Source organism: Ruditapes philippinarum, unplaced genomic scaffold (assembly GCF_026571515.1).
Source record: "Ruditapes philippinarum isolate M1 unplaced genomic scaffold, ASM2657151v2 ctg21694_1_1_1_1, whole genome shotgun sequence".
NCBI lineage: Eukaryota > Metazoa > Mollusca > Bivalvia > Venerida > Veneridae > Ruditapes > Ruditapes philippinarum.
This window is the reverse complement of record NW_026852856.1, coordinates 1169-20206: the sequence shown is the minus strand read 5'-3', so window position 1 is coordinate 20206 and position 19038 is coordinate 1169. Positions and strand designations below refer to the sequence as shown.

At 33.0% G+C, this 19038-nt stretch overlaps 1 protein-coding gene across 2 annotated transcripts; it reads right to left on the bottom strand.

Moving 5' to 3' along the window:
* Nucleotides 1–10174: 10174 nt before the first annotated feature.
* Nucleotides 10175–18760, bottom strand: LOC132726474 (programmed cell death protein 7-like). Of its 2 annotated transcripts, none has more exons than XM_060711793.1 (7): nt 18640–18760; nt 17546–17677; nt 16905–17043; nt 16267–16400; nt 15732–15855; nt 11334–11421; nt 10175–10573 (listed from the first exon to the last, which is right to left on the bottom strand). In XM_060711793.1, exons 2-7 carry the CDS (start codon nt 17627–17629, stop codon nt 10459–10461), a joined length of 684 nt encoding a protein of 227 aa, XP_060567776.1. In that variant the 5' UTR covers nt 17630–17677; nt 18640–18760; the 3' UTR covers nt 10175–10458. The 2 variants fall into 2 exon arrangements, with proteins under 2 accessions (XP_060567776.1, XP_060567784.1); XM_060711801.1 differs by having other exon boundaries at nt 17546–17679; nt 18643–18760.
* Between the last annotated feature and the right edge of the window lie 278 nt (nt 18761–19038).

The window sequence follows — 19038 nt, the reverse complement described above, 5'->3', positions numbered from 1 at the left end:
TTTCGTGTGACAGTGATCGCCGTTAATGCCACTGCCACTGATAGAACAGCGAACAGCCCAATGGCGATAATTGTGTACAGCCTGGATGCTTGTGCTGCCATACCCGGTTTCCTTTTAACTTTGTTATCCTGGGAAAACAACATATAAATCCAAAATATTTAACTACATGTATATGTGCACACGTGTTAAAGCAAGAAATATAAATCCAAAATACATGTATTTAATTATATATGCACACGTGTTAAAGCAAGAACGGACATTGTGATAAAAATCAATATTTATAAAGTTTGTTGCTTTATGTACTCCATATGACAAACACGGATATTATATCTTATGTAATCATTTAACCATTACAAACTATAAATATTATACACATTTACCATTTAATATACAATTTGCTGTGCTATAAATAAGCATTGATATCAGTTTAAAACGTCTGTAAAGAAAAGAATATAAATGTAAATATATAGTTTATATATTATTGACAAACAACATCTGGAGGGTCGTATATATCTATATATATTGGAAAAACAAGGTCGGTCGATATAAATTATATATACCTTACGTTTAAAAACATTATTGTTATATTGCCTCAAACCGACAATAATCTACTAGTATGTTTGTTTGTTTACCTATAACGAATGAGCTCGTTTTCGCCTTTGATGATTTTTAGCTCATCTATCACTTTGTGACAGGCTGAGCTTTTGTGATCGCTTTTCGTCCGGCGTCCGTCCGTCGTCCGTCGTCCGTAAACTTTTACTTTAAAGGACATCTCCTCATAAACCACTAAGCCAATTTAATCCAAACTTCACAGGTTTGGTGGTCACCTTTGAAAATTGTTCAAAGAATTTAATTCCATGCAGAACTCTGGTTGCCATGGCAACCAAAAGAAAAAACTTTAAATATCTTCTTCTAAAAAACCCAAAGAGCTAGAGCTAATATATTATCATGAAACATCTTCTAATGGGTGTCTACCAAGTTTGTTCAAATAAAAGCCCGACCTTTACTTGATTACGACCATTTCCTTACCTAAGTTTCCGTAAATAGTACAATGTTTTCTTAAGTAACATCAAAATGAGTTTCTGACAACATTTTGCTTCAAATTTTGTCTTAACTAGAATTGAATACACAATGCAACCGCACCTGTGTTAAAAGCAATGATCTTATTCAAATTTTAGTTTTTCGGTCATTATTTATTTTCAGTCTTTTGTGTAATTGTTCTGATATAATCTTGAACAGCAAATGTGTTATTTTCCGTCGACATCTAATTTTTAATTTTGAGTTGTACAGTCCCTACTGAGAACAGTACTGTAGTATACTCAGTATTTGAGCCGTGTCACGACAAAACCAACATAATGGGTTTGCGACCAGAATGGATCCAGACCAGCCTGCGCATCCGCGCAGTCTGATCATGATCCATGCTGTTCGCTTACAGACCCTATAACAAGTAGAGAAACTGATAGCGAACAGCATGGATCCTGATCAGACTGCGCGGATGCGCAGGCTGATCTGGATCCATGGTGGTCGCAAACCCATTATGTTGGTTTTGTCGTGACACGGCTCAAATTTTGCAGATTTGCCGTTCCATACAGTAGTCGTCGCGTTAATCTGTTGTAGATTCTACAAAAACCGATCGACTTAAATCAACATAAATGATAATCGCGTATATTCTACTTAACATTTATGATCGAAAATCACTATAAATGCATATTTCAGTATTCTAGATAGAAATGATAGGAAAAAATTATGTACAGCCTGGTTACCTACCTTCACTGTCACACTGTTCATTCCGCTTAGTTCAAAATGACGTAAAGTTCTACTGTAGTAATAAAGCATGCAATGACGTCATTTGCTTGGAACAGAAGAACATAGTAAATAATGTTTTTGATATAAGAAATATGAATTGATCTATGTAGGCTGGTCTTATGACAAAAAAGCAAGATTTAATTCTGCAAAACATGCTTAGCAGACTAGTTTAACCTGCCTTAACAGTCAACAAATAGATCTAGAACAGTTTTTGAGAATTCTGAAAACTGCTTTGTCAGGATTACTTGCCCTTATAATAGTTAACAACTATTTCAAGTGAGAATTAAGTCTATATACGTGATTTGTTGTTATTGTTGTTGTTGTTGTTGTTGTTGTTGTTGTTGTTTTAGAAAACTACAAAATATAACTCGGCGATAATTTTACAGACATGGCAATGAAGCAAATTGTGGGCAATTAACCTTTACAAAAATTAACCAGTGCAAAAAAAATCTGTCAACGAAAAAGGGGGGTAATTTTGCATATATAATCCAAGGATTATCTGCCCATCTCAAGTATACCAAGTTAACATTAAACAGCTTTAGTAGTTTCTGAGAAAATAGACTTAAACGTAATACTTATTTCTGGTCACAATGACCTTGGCCTTAAAATTGGTGCGAAAAGTAGAACTCCTCAAGGTGCACCAATACAAGAAGTTTCAATATTAAACCTTTGTTAGTATTGGAGTTGATGACTAAAAACGAAAACTTAACAAAAAGGGTTAACCAAAGCAGACACCGTAGCCCACGAGTGTGTCATAACAACATCTCCATCTTTTTCGAAAAGTGCAGCTAAACATGCAAATTAGTATAGGCCTATAAGTTTATATACTTTAACGAATTTCTAATTGGCCACTATATAAATAAAATATGACATTTTGCAAGATACTTACAATAATTAAAAAAATCTTATGTACGGTTGTTTTGGTACTGTAAACACTTATCTAAAAATAAAAGAATACATGCTATATATATTTGCGTACAAAATAAGAAATTAAATGCAGAAAGGACACTTGCGCAAAAATCTCGTGCTTGCATTTCTCGTGCATATCATGGTAACGTTGCTGTAGTTGAAATATTTGGTATAAATGCGTTATTTGTTGTTTTGAAAAACATCGAAACATTCCAAGAAAGAGTTGCACTAAAAACCCCCGTAATCATCGGAACTATTATTTGTTTAGTAAAAGTGAAAAACATTGACGTATTCATGTTTTTATCATGCTTATAAGGTCGTAATTTTTTGCGAAAAAAAAATAAGGTAAACAACAACACGACTTGTCAACCACTAGACACCTTTGCAATATCGGACTCGGTCCGTTAAGCACCAGCCGCTTCCACCAAACTTTAAGGGGCCTTAGGCATGTTATTTATAACAATTTTTATGTTGTCACCAATTACACAACAGTTTCTTCAAAACATTGTTCATAATACATCAATGTCCCATTGCCGAGTTGAAAAACACATTATTCTTGTATTGTTTAAATTGCAACGATGTTTTGTTTTAAAATATGATTACATGTACACGCGTATTTGTTATATTTCTCCATTAGCTAGTTATAAGATGTGATAAAATCAAATTAGCAATCGATAAAAGTGTAGTCCTATATTTTGATATCCATAAATACCTTAAGACCTCTTGTCTTGCTTACCTCTCGTTAGATCGAAACAATCCCACAAGCCCGAATCAATATGAATATTTTCTAGGATTTATTATTTTCCATACTGAGTAGTACGCGAGCACTTTTGTTTGTACTTCGATTTTTCGACCACACCGTTGCTTTGTTACGGCCGACAGGTCTTAAGTCTTGGCCACGCTACTTAGTATAATTTATGAATAAAAGTCGTGCTTCCCGTGCGCCAAGGCCATTGATAGAAAAAGTTGTAGAAATTACTTTCTTCAGCAGTGTAATGATTTCAATATGTCCTGTTAGATTTAAATTTACCAATTTGCTTTTATATACGAAGATACTTTATTTATCTAGAAAAAAAATCTTACTTGCTAATTTTTAGACAAATTGTTACATACGAAAACTACTGTCCCTACCTGTTTACTCATATTACTGTCATCATAGCTATTATATATTAGTCTGTTGCACATATACACTTTTTCATATTTTTCATGAAGACAGTTAAGTCTTAAAGATATTGTTTAGAGATTTTCTGTACATGCATATCACCATAAAATTGATTGTTTAAGAGGAAATGTTTACAATTGAGCATTTAGGATGCTTAATTACATTTTAGCGACAAAGGCATGTTCTGGTAACTTTTGTTTTATTTTTCGAGTTCATAGATTGTATACATATTATTAAAGCTATAAAGCTAAAGCTTATGTATTTTATAATATTTGTAATTTTGGTTTATTTTAATGCAGTCTAATGAAAATTGTCTGTTACAGTTCTTTACACAATTATTTTTGAAGATATCCGTGTTTTGCAATTAGCACATTATATATATATTCGGATTTATTTTATTGAAAAGCAAAAACTTTTATTTGTAAATCCTTTATACTTGAACTGGTTTGAATTGTTAAAATTGTGCTTTCTTCTATGAAATAATATATGTTTAAAACTCATATTGTTTTGTTCCCTGTAGTCAGTCAATTAATCAATTAATTAACCATCAATCAAATATTCATCACTTTATCAACTAAAGAATTAATGTGTAACAAATGCAAACTATACAATTGATGATTTGTTTGATACGCCTTAAGTTTTTTAAGCTTAACATTAATCTGCAAATACAATTAAGAGTTATATGATAACCTTTGAATTTTGAATTGAAAACTTGAAAGATATATAAATTTTAAGCTCAAAAAACTTTATTCTATTGTTTTTTCAAAAGCCCCCCCCCTCAAAGGTCCCCCTAACTCCATAGGATTTTGAACCGTTTTTGCATATATAGCACATTTGATAAATATAACTTTTCTACTAAATAACATGGTTAAAATTATTTGTGTAAAAACGTACAACTTTATGTTTTCAAATGGTTTTTTTATTGATAACATCCTTATTAATGAATTAATTTTAAAATATATTCAATTAAAATCTAAAATTTCATAAACCGAATTCCCTTTTTCTCAATATAATGTTAAATAAACGTTAGTACCATCTTGCACTTACCCCTTCGATTGTGAAGGTTGCCCTTAATAAGTGTACTGAATTATTTTTGCAGTAGGTAAAATTCTGATAATGAAATGTCATTCTAAACATTCGCCATTACATGTCCCTCTTACTTTAGGGATACTATACTTAATTTACGTACACAGTGCTACCTATTCATCCTGGTCTAATTTACTTGTTGATTCTGGTCTCAAACAATGCGCGCTTTAGGAATATTTATTCTCAAATTGGTCAGTAAACCAGCGCAAGTCTTCAATTTTTTTCTGCAGTGTACTGTTTGTCCTGTACAACGCTCACATCACACATCATCATGCAATCTTGACGAGGAAATTGATCTGTAGTTACCGTCATTTACCTTGACAACGTTTAGTATGACCTTTTACAGACTTAACTGGACAACTTCATGTAAAAATGATTAAACTTGGTTTTTATTGTCAACAGTCATGAAAGATGTAACACAACATCACAAGACTCGTACAGTAAGACAGTGCATTGTATTTGGTGATATACAGTTCAGTTGTCAGACCTCAACGTTTTACAAAAAAATGGATTCCAGACAGCTGCTCACGTATGCTATTGTTCAGGTAGCTCTGTAGGATATCTCCACTGCTTACTTGACCAGGTATAAGTACAAACAGACATTAGTTAACCTGGTTCATAGTTTTTAATGTTTTTAAATTTTGATTTTCAAAAACTTTGATTTTGAATTTTAAAGATATTCACTAGTTTTCATCTAGAGGAAATATATTACATGTATTGACTTCTATGTATTCAAATTTACTTTACGCGGTTTTTAACGAGTCACAAGACAAATGGACGTAACTAAGTACGATAATAATTAATTTATATTTAGTGGTTATCTCGCTTTTTACAAGGAAATTAACCCATGACGACTCAAGATCATGATACATAAAAAATATATATATATCAAAAATTCGTTGTAATTTGGGCCGGATGCTAAGTATTGTTGTTGTTGTTGCATTTCTAGATCAACATTCCTAATAGTCTTCTTGCCTTTGCTTTTTTGTGGGAGGAAGGGGGGCCAGGGGAAATGCCGCACCAACACAGTTTAGGAGAAAAGATGATTTTGGCCGATCTCGGTGTTAAAAGCTTAAAGCAACACGAGGGGCCAAAACTACCTCACCCTCTAGAGCTAGCCTCTTACGATCACGCAGGCTTTAACGATGGCTGCAGTTCTGATGCCTCGACCCGTAAAGGCAACCCCTCAGGCATAAGGGTTCCTTGTATGATACATCAAGTCTTGTGACTACCAGACACTTCGATCCATTTCATTGCACTGCATACTGCAGTTGACAGCTTGCATACGAATATAATAGCTGAGTAAAAAGAACCACTAGCAGGTTTAATTCATGTGTTTCATTACTCCAGGACAAAATTGTAGCAACAATGCAAGAAATTATAGATTTTTTTCATATACTGTCCTACAGGTAAATGTTAAGCTCATGCGGCGCGGCGCTCTCCAAAGCAACAAGGATACATCAAAGGGTGAAATAGTGGCTTGAATTCAAAAATGGTAGTATTCATATCACATTTTTTTTCTTATGATTAAAAATAATATTCCTCCATCTAAAGGTTATTTCTACAAATCCATTCATAAAGTTTTAAATACACTGTACTGCTTTAGCTTACAGGAGGTCCTGGTTCTACTCAGGTGCCCCTTTGTGCCTGAAAAAATGCACGGAAGGGCACCTGTCTTCCACTACCAGTAAAGACAGAAAGTCGCCGTACATGTTTGTTGTACACTGTATTAGTTCAACTTTAAACCCAAACAACAAAAATACCCCCTCCCCCCCCCCAAAAAAAACAACAAAAAACAAAAGGGCCATGATGGCCCTGAGGTCGCTCACCTGTATTTAGACCCCCGGAACGGGCTAGTTTAAACCCCAGGGCTTTTATTTGAACAAACTTGGAAGACACTCATTAGAAGATGTTTCATGATGTTAAGTTTTTACTACACACATATAATGAAAAACAATGACCCCCCCCCCCCCCCTTTGGCAGGGCCAATTTTAACCCAAGGGCTTTTATTTGAACAAACTTGGTAGACACCCACAAAAAAGATGTTTCCTACAATCTAACCTGTAGCTTATTGGGTTTTTTAAAAGAAGTTTTTTTAAATTTTTACTATACACATATAGTTAAAAACAATGACACCTCTGGGGCGGGGCCAGTTTTAGCCCCAGGGCTGTTATTTGAACAAACTTTGTAGACACTTACCAGAAGATGTTTCATGCTTAATATCTAAACTCTAGCTATTTGGGTTTTTTCAAAGAAGATTTTTAAGTTTTTTCTTTACACATATAAGGAAAATCAATGACCCCAGGGCCGGGCCAATTTTGACCCCAGGGCTTTTATTTGAACAAACTTTGTAGACACTCACTAGAAGATGTTTCATGATTAAAATCTAAACTCTAGCTATTTGGGTTTTTTTCAAAGAAGATTTTTTAAGTTTTTGCTATACACATATAAGGAAAATCAATGACCCCCGGGGGCGGGCCAATTTGACCCCAGGGCTTTTATTTGAACAAACTTTGTAGACACCCATTAGCACATGTTTCATGCTAAATATCATAGCTCTAGCTCTTTGGGTTCTTTAAAAGAAGATTTTTGAAGTTTTTATACTATATGCATATAGGGAAAATCAATGACCCCCTGGGGCGGGGCCAATTTTGACCCCAGGGCTTTTATTTGAACAAACTTGGTAGACACTTATTAGAAGATGTTTCATGCTAAATATCTTAGCTCTAGCTCTATGGGTTCTTTAAAAGAAGATTTTTTAAGTTTTTACTATATGCATATAGGGAAAATCAATCACCCCCTGGGGCGGGGCCAATTTTGACCCCAGGGCTTTTATTTGAACAAACTTTGTAGATTTCCATTAGAACATGTTTCATGCTAAATCTTTGGGTTGTTTAAAAGAAGATTTTTTAAGTTTTTACTATATGCATATTGGGAAAATCAATGACCCCCTGGGGCGGGGCCAGTTTTGACCCCAGGGCTTTTATTTGAACAAACTTGGTAGACACTTATTAGAAGATGTTTCATGCTAAATATCTTAGCTCTAGCTCTATGGGTTTTTTAAAAGAAGACTTTTTAAGTTTTTACTATATGCATATAGGGAAAATCAATGACCCCCTGGGGCGGGGCCAATTTTGACCCAGGGCTTTTATTTGAACAAACTTGGTAGACACTTATTAGAAGATGTTTCATGCCAAATATCTAAGCTCTAGCTCTTTGGGTTTTTTAAAAGAAGATTTTTTAAGTTTTTACTATATGTATATAGGGAAAATCAATGACCCCGTGGGGCGGGGCTAATTTTGACCCCAGGGCTTTTAATTGAACAAACTTGGTAGACACTTATTAGAAGATGTTTCATGCTAAATATCTTAGCTCTAGCTCTTTGGGTTCTTTAAAAGAAGATTTTTTAAGTTTTTACTATATGCATATAGAGAAAATCAATCACCCCCTCGGGCGGGGCCAATTTTGACCCCAGGGCTTTTATTTGAACAAACTTTGTAGACACCCATTAGAAGATGTTTCATGCTAAATCTTTGGGTTGTTTAAAAGAAGAATTTTTAAGTTTTTACTATATGCATATAGGGAAAATCAATGACCCCCGGGGCGGGCCAATTTTGACCCCAGGGCTTTTATTTGAACAAACTTGGTAGACACTTACTAAAAGATGTACATGCCAAATATCTAAGCTCTAGCTCTTTGGGTTTTTTAAAAGAAGATTTTTTAAGTTTTTACTATATGCATATAGGGAAAATCAATGACCCCCTGGGGCGGGGCCAATTTTGACCCCAGGGCTTTTATTTGAACAAACTTGGTAGACACTTATTAGAAGATGTTTCATGCTAAATATCTTAGCTCTAGCTCCATGGGTTCTTTAAAAGAAAATTTTTTAAGTTTTTACTTTATGTATATAGGAAAAATCAATGACCCCCTTGGGCGGGGCCAATTTTGACCCAAGGGCTTTTATTTGAACAAACTTGGTAGACACTTACTAGAAGATGTTTCATGCCAAATATCTAAGCTCTAGCTCTTTGGGTTTTTTAAAAGAAGATATTTAAAGTTTTTTCTTTCGGTTGCCATGGCAACCAGAGTTCTGCATGGAATTAAATTCTTTGAACAATTTTTAAAGGTGACCACCAAAGGAACATTCCTGTGAAGTTTGGATGAAATTAGCTTAGTGGTTTATGAGGAGATGTCATTTAAAGTAAAAGTTTACGGACGACGGACGGACGGACGCCAGACGAAAAGCAATCACAAAAGCTCACCCTGTCACTTTGTGACAGGTGAGCTAAAAACAACAAAAAACAACAACAACAAAATACTGCTTATACTGCCCATATTGGGTCAGATAATTTTAAAATTAATAAGTCACTCATTATTGTAACTAGTTATCACATTACATGTATTTGTACTTAGATAACTGCTGGATATATTTCTTTATATTTTCCTTCTTTCAAGATATTTCTGTCCCTTTTGATACCCGTTTTTCCTTCCTTTCATCATAATTTCAACATACAACAATTTTTATGTATTAGTTTAAAAACGTTCAGCTTTTGTCAATGTCACAGCTGTGGTTAAGGAATAGATGTTGTTCAATGAAATTGTGGATAACAATGGACACAATTCCTCATTCTTAGTACAGCTGGAAGTGAATTTTAAATATTTAACCAATACTTTCAGAAAATTCACTTATTTACATCAATATTGAAATTTAAAATATGCACTGACCATATTAAGTGAAATAATGAAGACGAAACTCCATCATGGAAAGGAATTAATATAATAGAGATATGCTTGTTTTCCAATCAATATTACTATATTGAGAAGTAAAATGATACATGCTTGTAAATTTGCTAAATACAATATGTTTAAACTAAATATTCAACCATACGCCTCAGTGGTTATTACATCCATTTTTCCCCAGCAAACACTTTAATCAAAATACTCCATATTACTTAATATAAATGGATGAATTTTATAGTCCCAGATCAGCAATACATTACGATATACAAAAATTAAGTCTTTAAACAATATCCACTAAATTCTGGAAAACCGGTAGAAAATTGACAAATTTTCATTTTTTTTTTTCAACTTTATTTTCGCTTAAATTTTCAGGTAATCTATTAACATATCCAACTGAATAAGTGTCCTCATGTGTGTCCAACTGAAACTACATGTATGTATTTAATCATTAACTTGATTTTGAGTTTTTTTTGCAAAGAAATTCTTTAACATGGTAAAAGAAGAAAAATTTCTGTAATCCTCCATAATCTGGACATTTTACCATGTCAAGAAAGAGTCTGGATTGTGAAATTTCAACTATACATTGAATTTATAAGCATTTTAAAACTACATAATAGCTTGCTTCCGTTTCCAGCATCCCTCATGTTTCTTTTTTCCTTCTGCTAAGACATCTAATGACTTTGGACAAAAGATCCTTATTTGATTAACCAGTCTATCTAGAGTCATGTTTCCAATTGTTTCCAGTCAGCTGCTCATCACGTTTTAAGAGCTGATCCCCATAGTTCTGAAGATGGTTGCTCAGGTATGACCCAGGTGTCAGGTATACGAGAGCCAATATCTGCACTTGTGAGAAAGCTGTCCCACTCTCTCCTACAAATATAGCAATAGCATGAATAAATAAATTAACTAATTACAAGTAATTAATTATTTTTAATTTTTTATACATGTAAAATTATTTAAAGTTCAAAAGTAATATAATCAAAAATATACATATCTGCAGGGTCTTTCAAATAGATTTTTGAAAGACCCTGATATCTGTTATCACCAAGAAGAACTTTTTTTGGAAAGTGATTAAAGGCTCATTATGCCTTAGAAATCATTATTTATATAATTATTTAGAAAATATCAAACATGTGTTACATAATGTTTTCATCATTTATTTAAATCATGTTAGATGTTTAACAGCTGAAGAAAATAGCACTGAATGTGCAGTTATGAGTCATAAAGGTAACAAAATGTAAACAAAGTAGTAGTTTGGCTTCCATACAAAATACTAATTCACTATGAAAGTCTATAATCATACCCAACTGCCAACAGAGCAAAAGATAGTTCATCTATATGACAAATGAGTATTTATTGGAAACTGTAACAAGCTACCAAATATTTTACAAGGTAGGTTTTCGTGTGGTAGGATTTTGTCCATCTGCTAAAACCCATTTAAAATAGGTTGAATAGCCAGATTAAATAACAATTTTATACATTTTTACTCTTTTAGTTTTATAATTATTCTGGTTTGATATTACTTTGTAACACATTTGCCAAACTCTCTGTGACTGTCCTTTTTATAACGATTGTGATAGCAAATGAACAAATTCTATGATAACATATGATATTTGTTACTTATACATACCTGATAGCTAGTAAGGAGTCTATACTATGGTTAGCAGCATCATAGTATTGTCTAAATGGATATATTGGGTCACCTGGTACAGGTTCTTCTGTAATATCATGAAAACAGTATTCTATATGTTTGTGTTAAATTAATACAAATATAAAACTTTATTTTGTATAATGCTAATGCCCTCACATCAAAATACATGTATATGCACAGCTATGCCACACATTTTTCAGGAGTCGTAAAAGCTGCACAGGTATGTAATAAAGCTTAAAAGTTTTTCTGTCAATGACACAATGTGTACAGTCATATTCACATCAATAAAACACAGGTTATTCAACATCTCAGTTCTAGTTCTTCAAAAACACGCAAGACCTTTGCCAAACAATAAACAAAATAAAATCCTCTACTGAGAATGGATTTGCCACAGTGACACTAAAAAGAACCAAAATTCATATTTGACAGTAACTATTAATATTTGAGCCGTGTCATGACAAAACCAACATAGTGCGTTTGCGACCAGCATGGATTGAGATCAGCCTGCGCATCCCCGCAGTCTGATCAGGATCCATGCTGTTCGCCATCAGTTTCTCTACTTGTTATAGTGTTTGTAAGCGAACAGCATGGATCCTGATCAGACTGCGCGGATGCGCAGGCTGATCTCAATCCATGCTGGTCGCAAACGCACTATGTTGGTTTTGTCATGACACGGCTCATTTCAAAGTACAGATGCTAAGATGGACATATTAGAAGGATTTCCATATTAAGCAGCAAAATTCTCAGGTAACCAGCTGGCTGGCCAAGTGACAAAGCTCAACCAAGGCCATACCATCTGGTATATGGGGTAATTTTTTTAGGTATTACAACTAACTTTTTATGTCTCAAAAAACAACTTGCTAATTGTTTGTCTGTTTGTTTGTTTCATTTTACGCCTTTTCCAAACAGTATTTCAGTCATATAGGCGGGTAGTTTTCTAACCATCGTTCCTGGAGAGTTACACCAGTACTAGACTACTTTCCTCCATGCTAAACTACCAAAGCATCTCCCGGGGATCAAACCCACGCCAGAGAGGTAACTGGAAGTCATCAACTCTAACCCCTCGACCACGGAGGCGGTCAACTTGCTAATGAAACACTTGAGTTGTTTACTGGCAAGAAAAAAAGGTTACTGATGTCATTTTATCAAATAAGCGCAGCATTGTAATAAACCCCATTTAATAAAAACAATATTACACTAGTCAGGGCTGGGAATCAAAACTGCGTCGTATCCTACAAAATGTAAACAAACGCCGCCATCTTGGAGCGAAAAAAGTATGTTTTTGTTTATAACTGTTTTTGTTGGAAATGACTGAAAACAAGATATATGTATTAACACGCTACACTATTTTCCGCTTCGTTCGGTATATGTTGCTTGCACAACTATTTTGTAAAACAAAAGTTATAGCGAACTTGCAAATCGAAGCGGGCAGAATTTTTATGAAAATATGTGGATACGACGCAGTTCATATTGCTTTATCCATCGTTTTTTCTTCAAATCAATTATATACTCGTTTTCAGAGTTCACCATTAAGTTCAAAACATAATTTTGCATCATTTACTAAACTTTCATTCAAAAGAGATGTTTATTTTCCAAGAAAATAATTATTTTTACGAAATGATACGACGCAGTTGAAAATAAAATATGATACGACGCAGTTGTATTTTCATTGCAAGCTGAATATTGGTTAAAGTATTTTAATTATGTGCTAGGTAACCGTATATGCTAATAACGTCCAACAACATTTCTTGTTTACAACTTAAGTCAAAAGCAGAGGTCACTCATTGGTTTCATAAAAATGGAAATTTAATACAATTCTATTAAGGCTGCATTTTTCGATCGCATTTTAGTACTAATCATAAGCATCTACAAATTCCGAAAAGCTGTATCAAATGCAATATACATTGAAACACGTTATCGCACACCCATATGACAACGTGTTCTAGTGTTGCCTTAGCATGCTTATAAACTTGTTCCCGTGAGTTTGAAATGGAAGTGATTACTATTTTTGATACAAAATTCAATATTCCAGTGTAACCTCTCCTGGACCCTGTATTAATCAGGAATGACAAAAAACAAAAGAGAAAGAATTACAAATTTTGAAAAGGTCTCTCGCTATCGAAATGCGCAAATTGCATGCGATCCTTTGTTACTTGTAATTAGCAATAATTTCCGTCAATTCCGTTAATTATTACGTATGTCTTTTACGTGCCGATTTTATTGTCTTCATTTTCTTAATAATCGATGAGAACAGATGAGCTTTATTATTTGAAACGAACATTAAATTGTTAAAATTATATAATAAATGGTTAAGCTACAATATATTTTTGCAAGTAGGTTATGCGTTCCCTTTAGTCATTTTATGTTCAGTGCCGCGGAACTTTACCCCTGATTTTGTCGTATTGCGTTTCTTTATCGCCGATGAGGAAAGGTCTACGGAATGTATTTTCTACATTTGCACTTATAATTATCATTATTCTCCGTCAAAAAACTTTAATTTTCAAAATCGAGTTACATATGATACAACTAAAAATTATTTTGTAAAAATGGTGTCCGTTTTGCAAAGGTATTTCACGCTATGAACCGATAAATTTGATGCAGATATAGGCAGACATGATCTTTCAACAGTATTGAAGAATTATTAAGTTTTCACAATATTGAACAGAAAATTTAGGTCAGATTATCGTATCGAATTTTCAACAGACTAGAGACATGACATCTTAACATACCTTCATACTCAAGTGTGATTTTTATTTGATAATGAATTGCCTGAAAACTTAAACAAAAGTTTTCAGAAAATGACTTCACAGAGGATTACCCCCTGTTTACATTGAAAATTTCTCTGCTAGTCATACCGAAATAAGAAATTTAAATTTTATTCTCTTTATAATTAATTCAAATATTTATAATCTTAAAACTTCACGCCAGAAGTTAATAAAAAAAGCTGCTTATTTGTAGCTGACGTTAACAAATTGTGTTGAAAAAACAAATCAGACAGGTGTGTCCGACCGAAGCCGAGCTGTTTATGTTAACTGAATTCAAATCACTTGAACTGAACTGCTATGAATTCGAAAACCACCAGGGACTTTTTATTCTTTCGTGTGGAAAACCTATCAAGCTAGTTTCAAAATGTCGATGGTTCTCTGCAGGTACAACATTTTGCCTGAAATAATGCACAAAGGCGCACCTGAGGTCCTCGCCCCTAGTTAAGCTAATGTGTAGAGTGAAAGTTTGAAAAGAAACCACAAAAAAGCAGTCATTACCCAGAACATGCAGAACCACAGTTAACTTAGAGCGTAGCTAGCCAAAATGAATTCAAGTAAATAGATTTCTACATTGTTTTTGCGAAAAAAAATTAGGGATAATATTGAACATACAGGAAAATATAAGAAATTATTTCACATATTATGATCAACAAGGTAACATGTTCATGTTTAACTGAAAATTAAGTCGCTTCCGCAATGTAAACTTTCAAATTAAATGGTATAATTGACATGACACATTGTATTCTAAATAATCAAAAGCAACAGAACATTGCTATACACCGCAAATGATCTGGGTTTTTTTTATCTAGCCCAAGTGATTATTCCATAAAATAGAAATGTATTGCCAAAATTATCCCTGTTGAAAAGACTGCCAAAAATACAACTGCGTCGTATCATATTTTATTTTCAACTGTGTCGTATCATTTCGTAAAAATCATTATTTTCTTGGAAAATAAACATTTCTTTTTAATGAAATTTTAGTAAATGATGCAAAATTATATTTCGAAGTTTATGGTTAACTCTGAAACAAATATATAATTGATTTGAAGGAAAAAACGATAGATAAAGCAATATGAACTGCGTCGTATCCACACATTTTCATAAAAATTATGCCCCGCTTCGAGTTGCAAGTTCGCTATAACTTTTGTTTTACAAAACAGTTGTGCAAGCAACATATACCAAACGAAGCGGAAAATAGTGTAGCGTGTTAATACATATATCTTCGTTTTCAGTCATTTCCAACAATAAAAGTTATAAACAAAAACATACGTTTTTCGTTCCAAGATGGCGGCGTTTGTTTACATTTTGTAGGATACGACGCAGTTTTGATTCCCAGCCCTGACTAGTGTAATATCACTTTGATGTGACATCATTTGCCTTATATACAAACATATATTTTGTACGTTGCATTGCACATTATTTCAACAAAAATCACTCATGTGATAAATAGATTATATTTATGTAGATTCAATACTAAATTTATTCAACTTGGTGAGAGGGTCATATAATATGATTTTATTTAACTCGTTCAATAAATTTAGTACTAAATCTACACTCATTAAATATCCTTAATTTATTTACTGACTTTGAAATATAAAGTTTTGGGTCTTACTTTGACTGCCAAATAAAATGTTTTCTTCTTTCTTCCTCTCCTGTTTTTGTCTCTCTATCCTCCGTAGTCTTGTCTTTTCTCTTTCTTTTTCTCTCGTTTCTTCTTGCTCAGTCTCTAAGTGAACCTATATCAAATATTCCATATTGTCTATATCTAAGTACAAAATGCTTGCCTAGATATACGTAAATTAAAGTTAAATGCTAAAAGATGCATAATGCTGTCATAGATGCAATTGCCCACAATTGGCGAGTGTATTAAACTTACTGGCGCCAAAAGTCATCAAAAACTACCTAAGGAGTGTACCATGTGTATAGACTTAACATTTCAAGTCATTCTTTGTCCAAATTATTTAATTATTTAAAATTTCATTATCCAAAGAGATATGGTCTTACGACAGTTTTTATGCTATGAAGATTTCATTGTGAATTTCATTGCCAAAAAGAGAGAAAAAAATCGCAATCCGAAATCCTCTCTAAACTGGAAATTTATGCTGGTCAAGAACAGTTCCAGTTTAGAGAGTTTTTACTGATATTACCTTCAGAGCAGCTTCTTCAGCCTTGTATATCTCTAATTGTTTGTTCAGTAAATCTTTCATGTTGGACAACTTCGCCTCAAACATTAGTTTATTTGTTGAGCTGTGACCTTGAGACTCGTACATACTCAGTACACCTTGATTGAAGAGATAACCAATTAATGAAATATAAATACATGTGCGCCTATGAATTGGAAAACATTTTAATAAATAAATATATGGCCAATCTCGAAAGCATTTCACTCTCTGAAAGTCATCTGATTTGTCTAGAAAATTCTGAGCTTGTTTGAAGAGATGCTGACCAGATGCATGATTTATATACCAGTACATGCATCACAACAAAGAAAAATAAGGATTTTATCATTATACGTAGCCTGGGATTCAGGCGTTGATAGTTTATACCATACTTTTTGCTTTTTCATAACATACGCACTATTTCATATTTGTTCATGTTTTATATAGTATTTGGAGAACAGAAGCACATAAAAAAATTGTGAGACTGGAACCCAGGCTACATAATACGGAAAATCAACAAAACCATTCTGTTCAGTCATGTTCCATGATTTTAATATAGTTGCAGATAAATTATTATATTTAATTATCAAAATATAATTAAATATATACACAAAATATAATCTCACCCTGTCTCTCCAGTCTGTCAGTACGTAATTTCCGCAGTTTTTCCATACTGTTGATCACCTGGATTGATTTATTGGCTTCTGTCAGTTTCTTGCGGACCTGACTCAAAATTTCATCAGCTTCCTTCTGCATGTCTTTCTCCTGTAAATTAGATATTAATATTCTTTACCTAATAACTCTGTCACTAAACCTTTTTCTTATCCCACAAAATTAAGTGAATTCACAGTATATGTCAAGGTCAAGTTCAGGGGGTCTTATTTACGGCTTTGCCAAGAAAAGTATTGTGTCAAACTATGAAGAAAGTCTATACAAAATAATTAATTGTTACTATTTACAGTAAAAAGATAAGTTAGTAATGGTTCTTGGACACTGGACAGTGCAATTATACACCCCGATGAGATCTTTCCACTTACAGGTAACCATGGCAATAACACTGCATGTCTGACGATGTAATGAATTCAACCTTTTGAAAGCAAGGGCAGCATTTATGTCTAACACTATACAGCAGGCAGCTCAATTCAATCATTTCCACATAGGATCCCCTCAAACACACAATCAAAACTTAAACGTAAGAAAATTCTAATACATAAAATCAGGGTTAAAAAAATGTTAAAATAATGATATTGTTTATCATTACAGGTACCTGTTTTTCAAGTTTCTGTTTCTCAATTAGTTGCTGCATGGCTTTATCAATTTCAGCATGTTTACGTTCTCTGGCTATCATCATTTCCTCGTTCTGCTCATATAATTCCTTCTTGCGTTGTTTTATCCTCTCCTAAATAACAATATACATTGTGTTGTAGAAATGAGCTTTACTCAAAAAGGCTCAAAATAACCTTACTTCATGCACAATTAAAGTCACTACACAATAATGATAAGTGATTTACAAATACAAAATGTTTAGCCCAAACGAAAACAATAAAAAAACCATTGTATTTCAATTATAAATTCATAAAATCATCGGTAAATACCTCGGCATTCCCATAATGGGTAATAAGCTGTTATATGCTAATTAGCGGGCAAGCAAGATATTTCGAAGTCAATACAAAATCAATCTCCTGTAAAACTAATTCACTCAACTAATGACAAGGTAGGTCATTGTTGTTGAACTGTATACAGTAATAAATTAATATCTTAACACTGAAATTATAAAATCTAAAATACAACTATATGGAAAAAAAGAAAACATTGCAGTAAAATGTTTACACTGGCACAGACCAATCCAATTTGAAATATCCTGATCTAAAAAGTACCCTATTACACATTTTGTAACTTTCAAACAATTATTTTTGTTCTGTTTGCACTATTGACTACCATTACATTTAATAACATCACATTATCACTGGGCACTTTGTGCTCCGGTGAGCTTAAAAAATACATCATATTATCCACACATAAAAATGACAAGACTTCATATATTCATTCAAATCTATAGGAAGTTTAGAGAAACGTTTTTTCTTTTTTTAAAGATAATTTCATGTTTGTTTGTTTGTTGTTGTTTTTTCATAGAGAGGATACAAGTAAAGGATATAAGAAATAATCTGCTAGACTAACATTGTCTCCTACATGTGTATACTCACTGAAAATCAAACAATAAATTATAAGATGGTAAATAATTTCACAGAGTTTAAAATAATTAAGTTGTAAATAGCCATGTTAAGAATAATCAATACTATTAATCACAATTACATATGATATATATATTAAAATTTCAACAATAAATAATAAATTAGTTACCCTTTTCTTTTTCCTTTCAGAAACTTTAGCCCGGAGATGTTTAATATTTTCTTCGCTTGTCAACTCTTTTTGTACAACTTCAAGCTCATTCTAGTAAAAATAAAGCATGCTTTTTTAAACATGTATATAATGTATGAATTCTTACATCGAAATAAAAATTTTCTGAAAAAAAAAACTTATTACATAAAATAAGTTGCAAAAAAAACAAAAGGGGTTTAGGGCAAGGGGCTAAAAGGTAGGTCGGTGCTCCTTTGTGTTGTGTAAAAAAGGCCCGTTATTTGTTTAAAAATTTGTTTTTTAAATTTGGGTGTTTGAAAAAAACTTCCCCTTTTTGAAAATTTTATTTATAATGATTTGTTACCGTTTTGGGGCCCCCCCGGGCCGACCCCTTAAAAAATC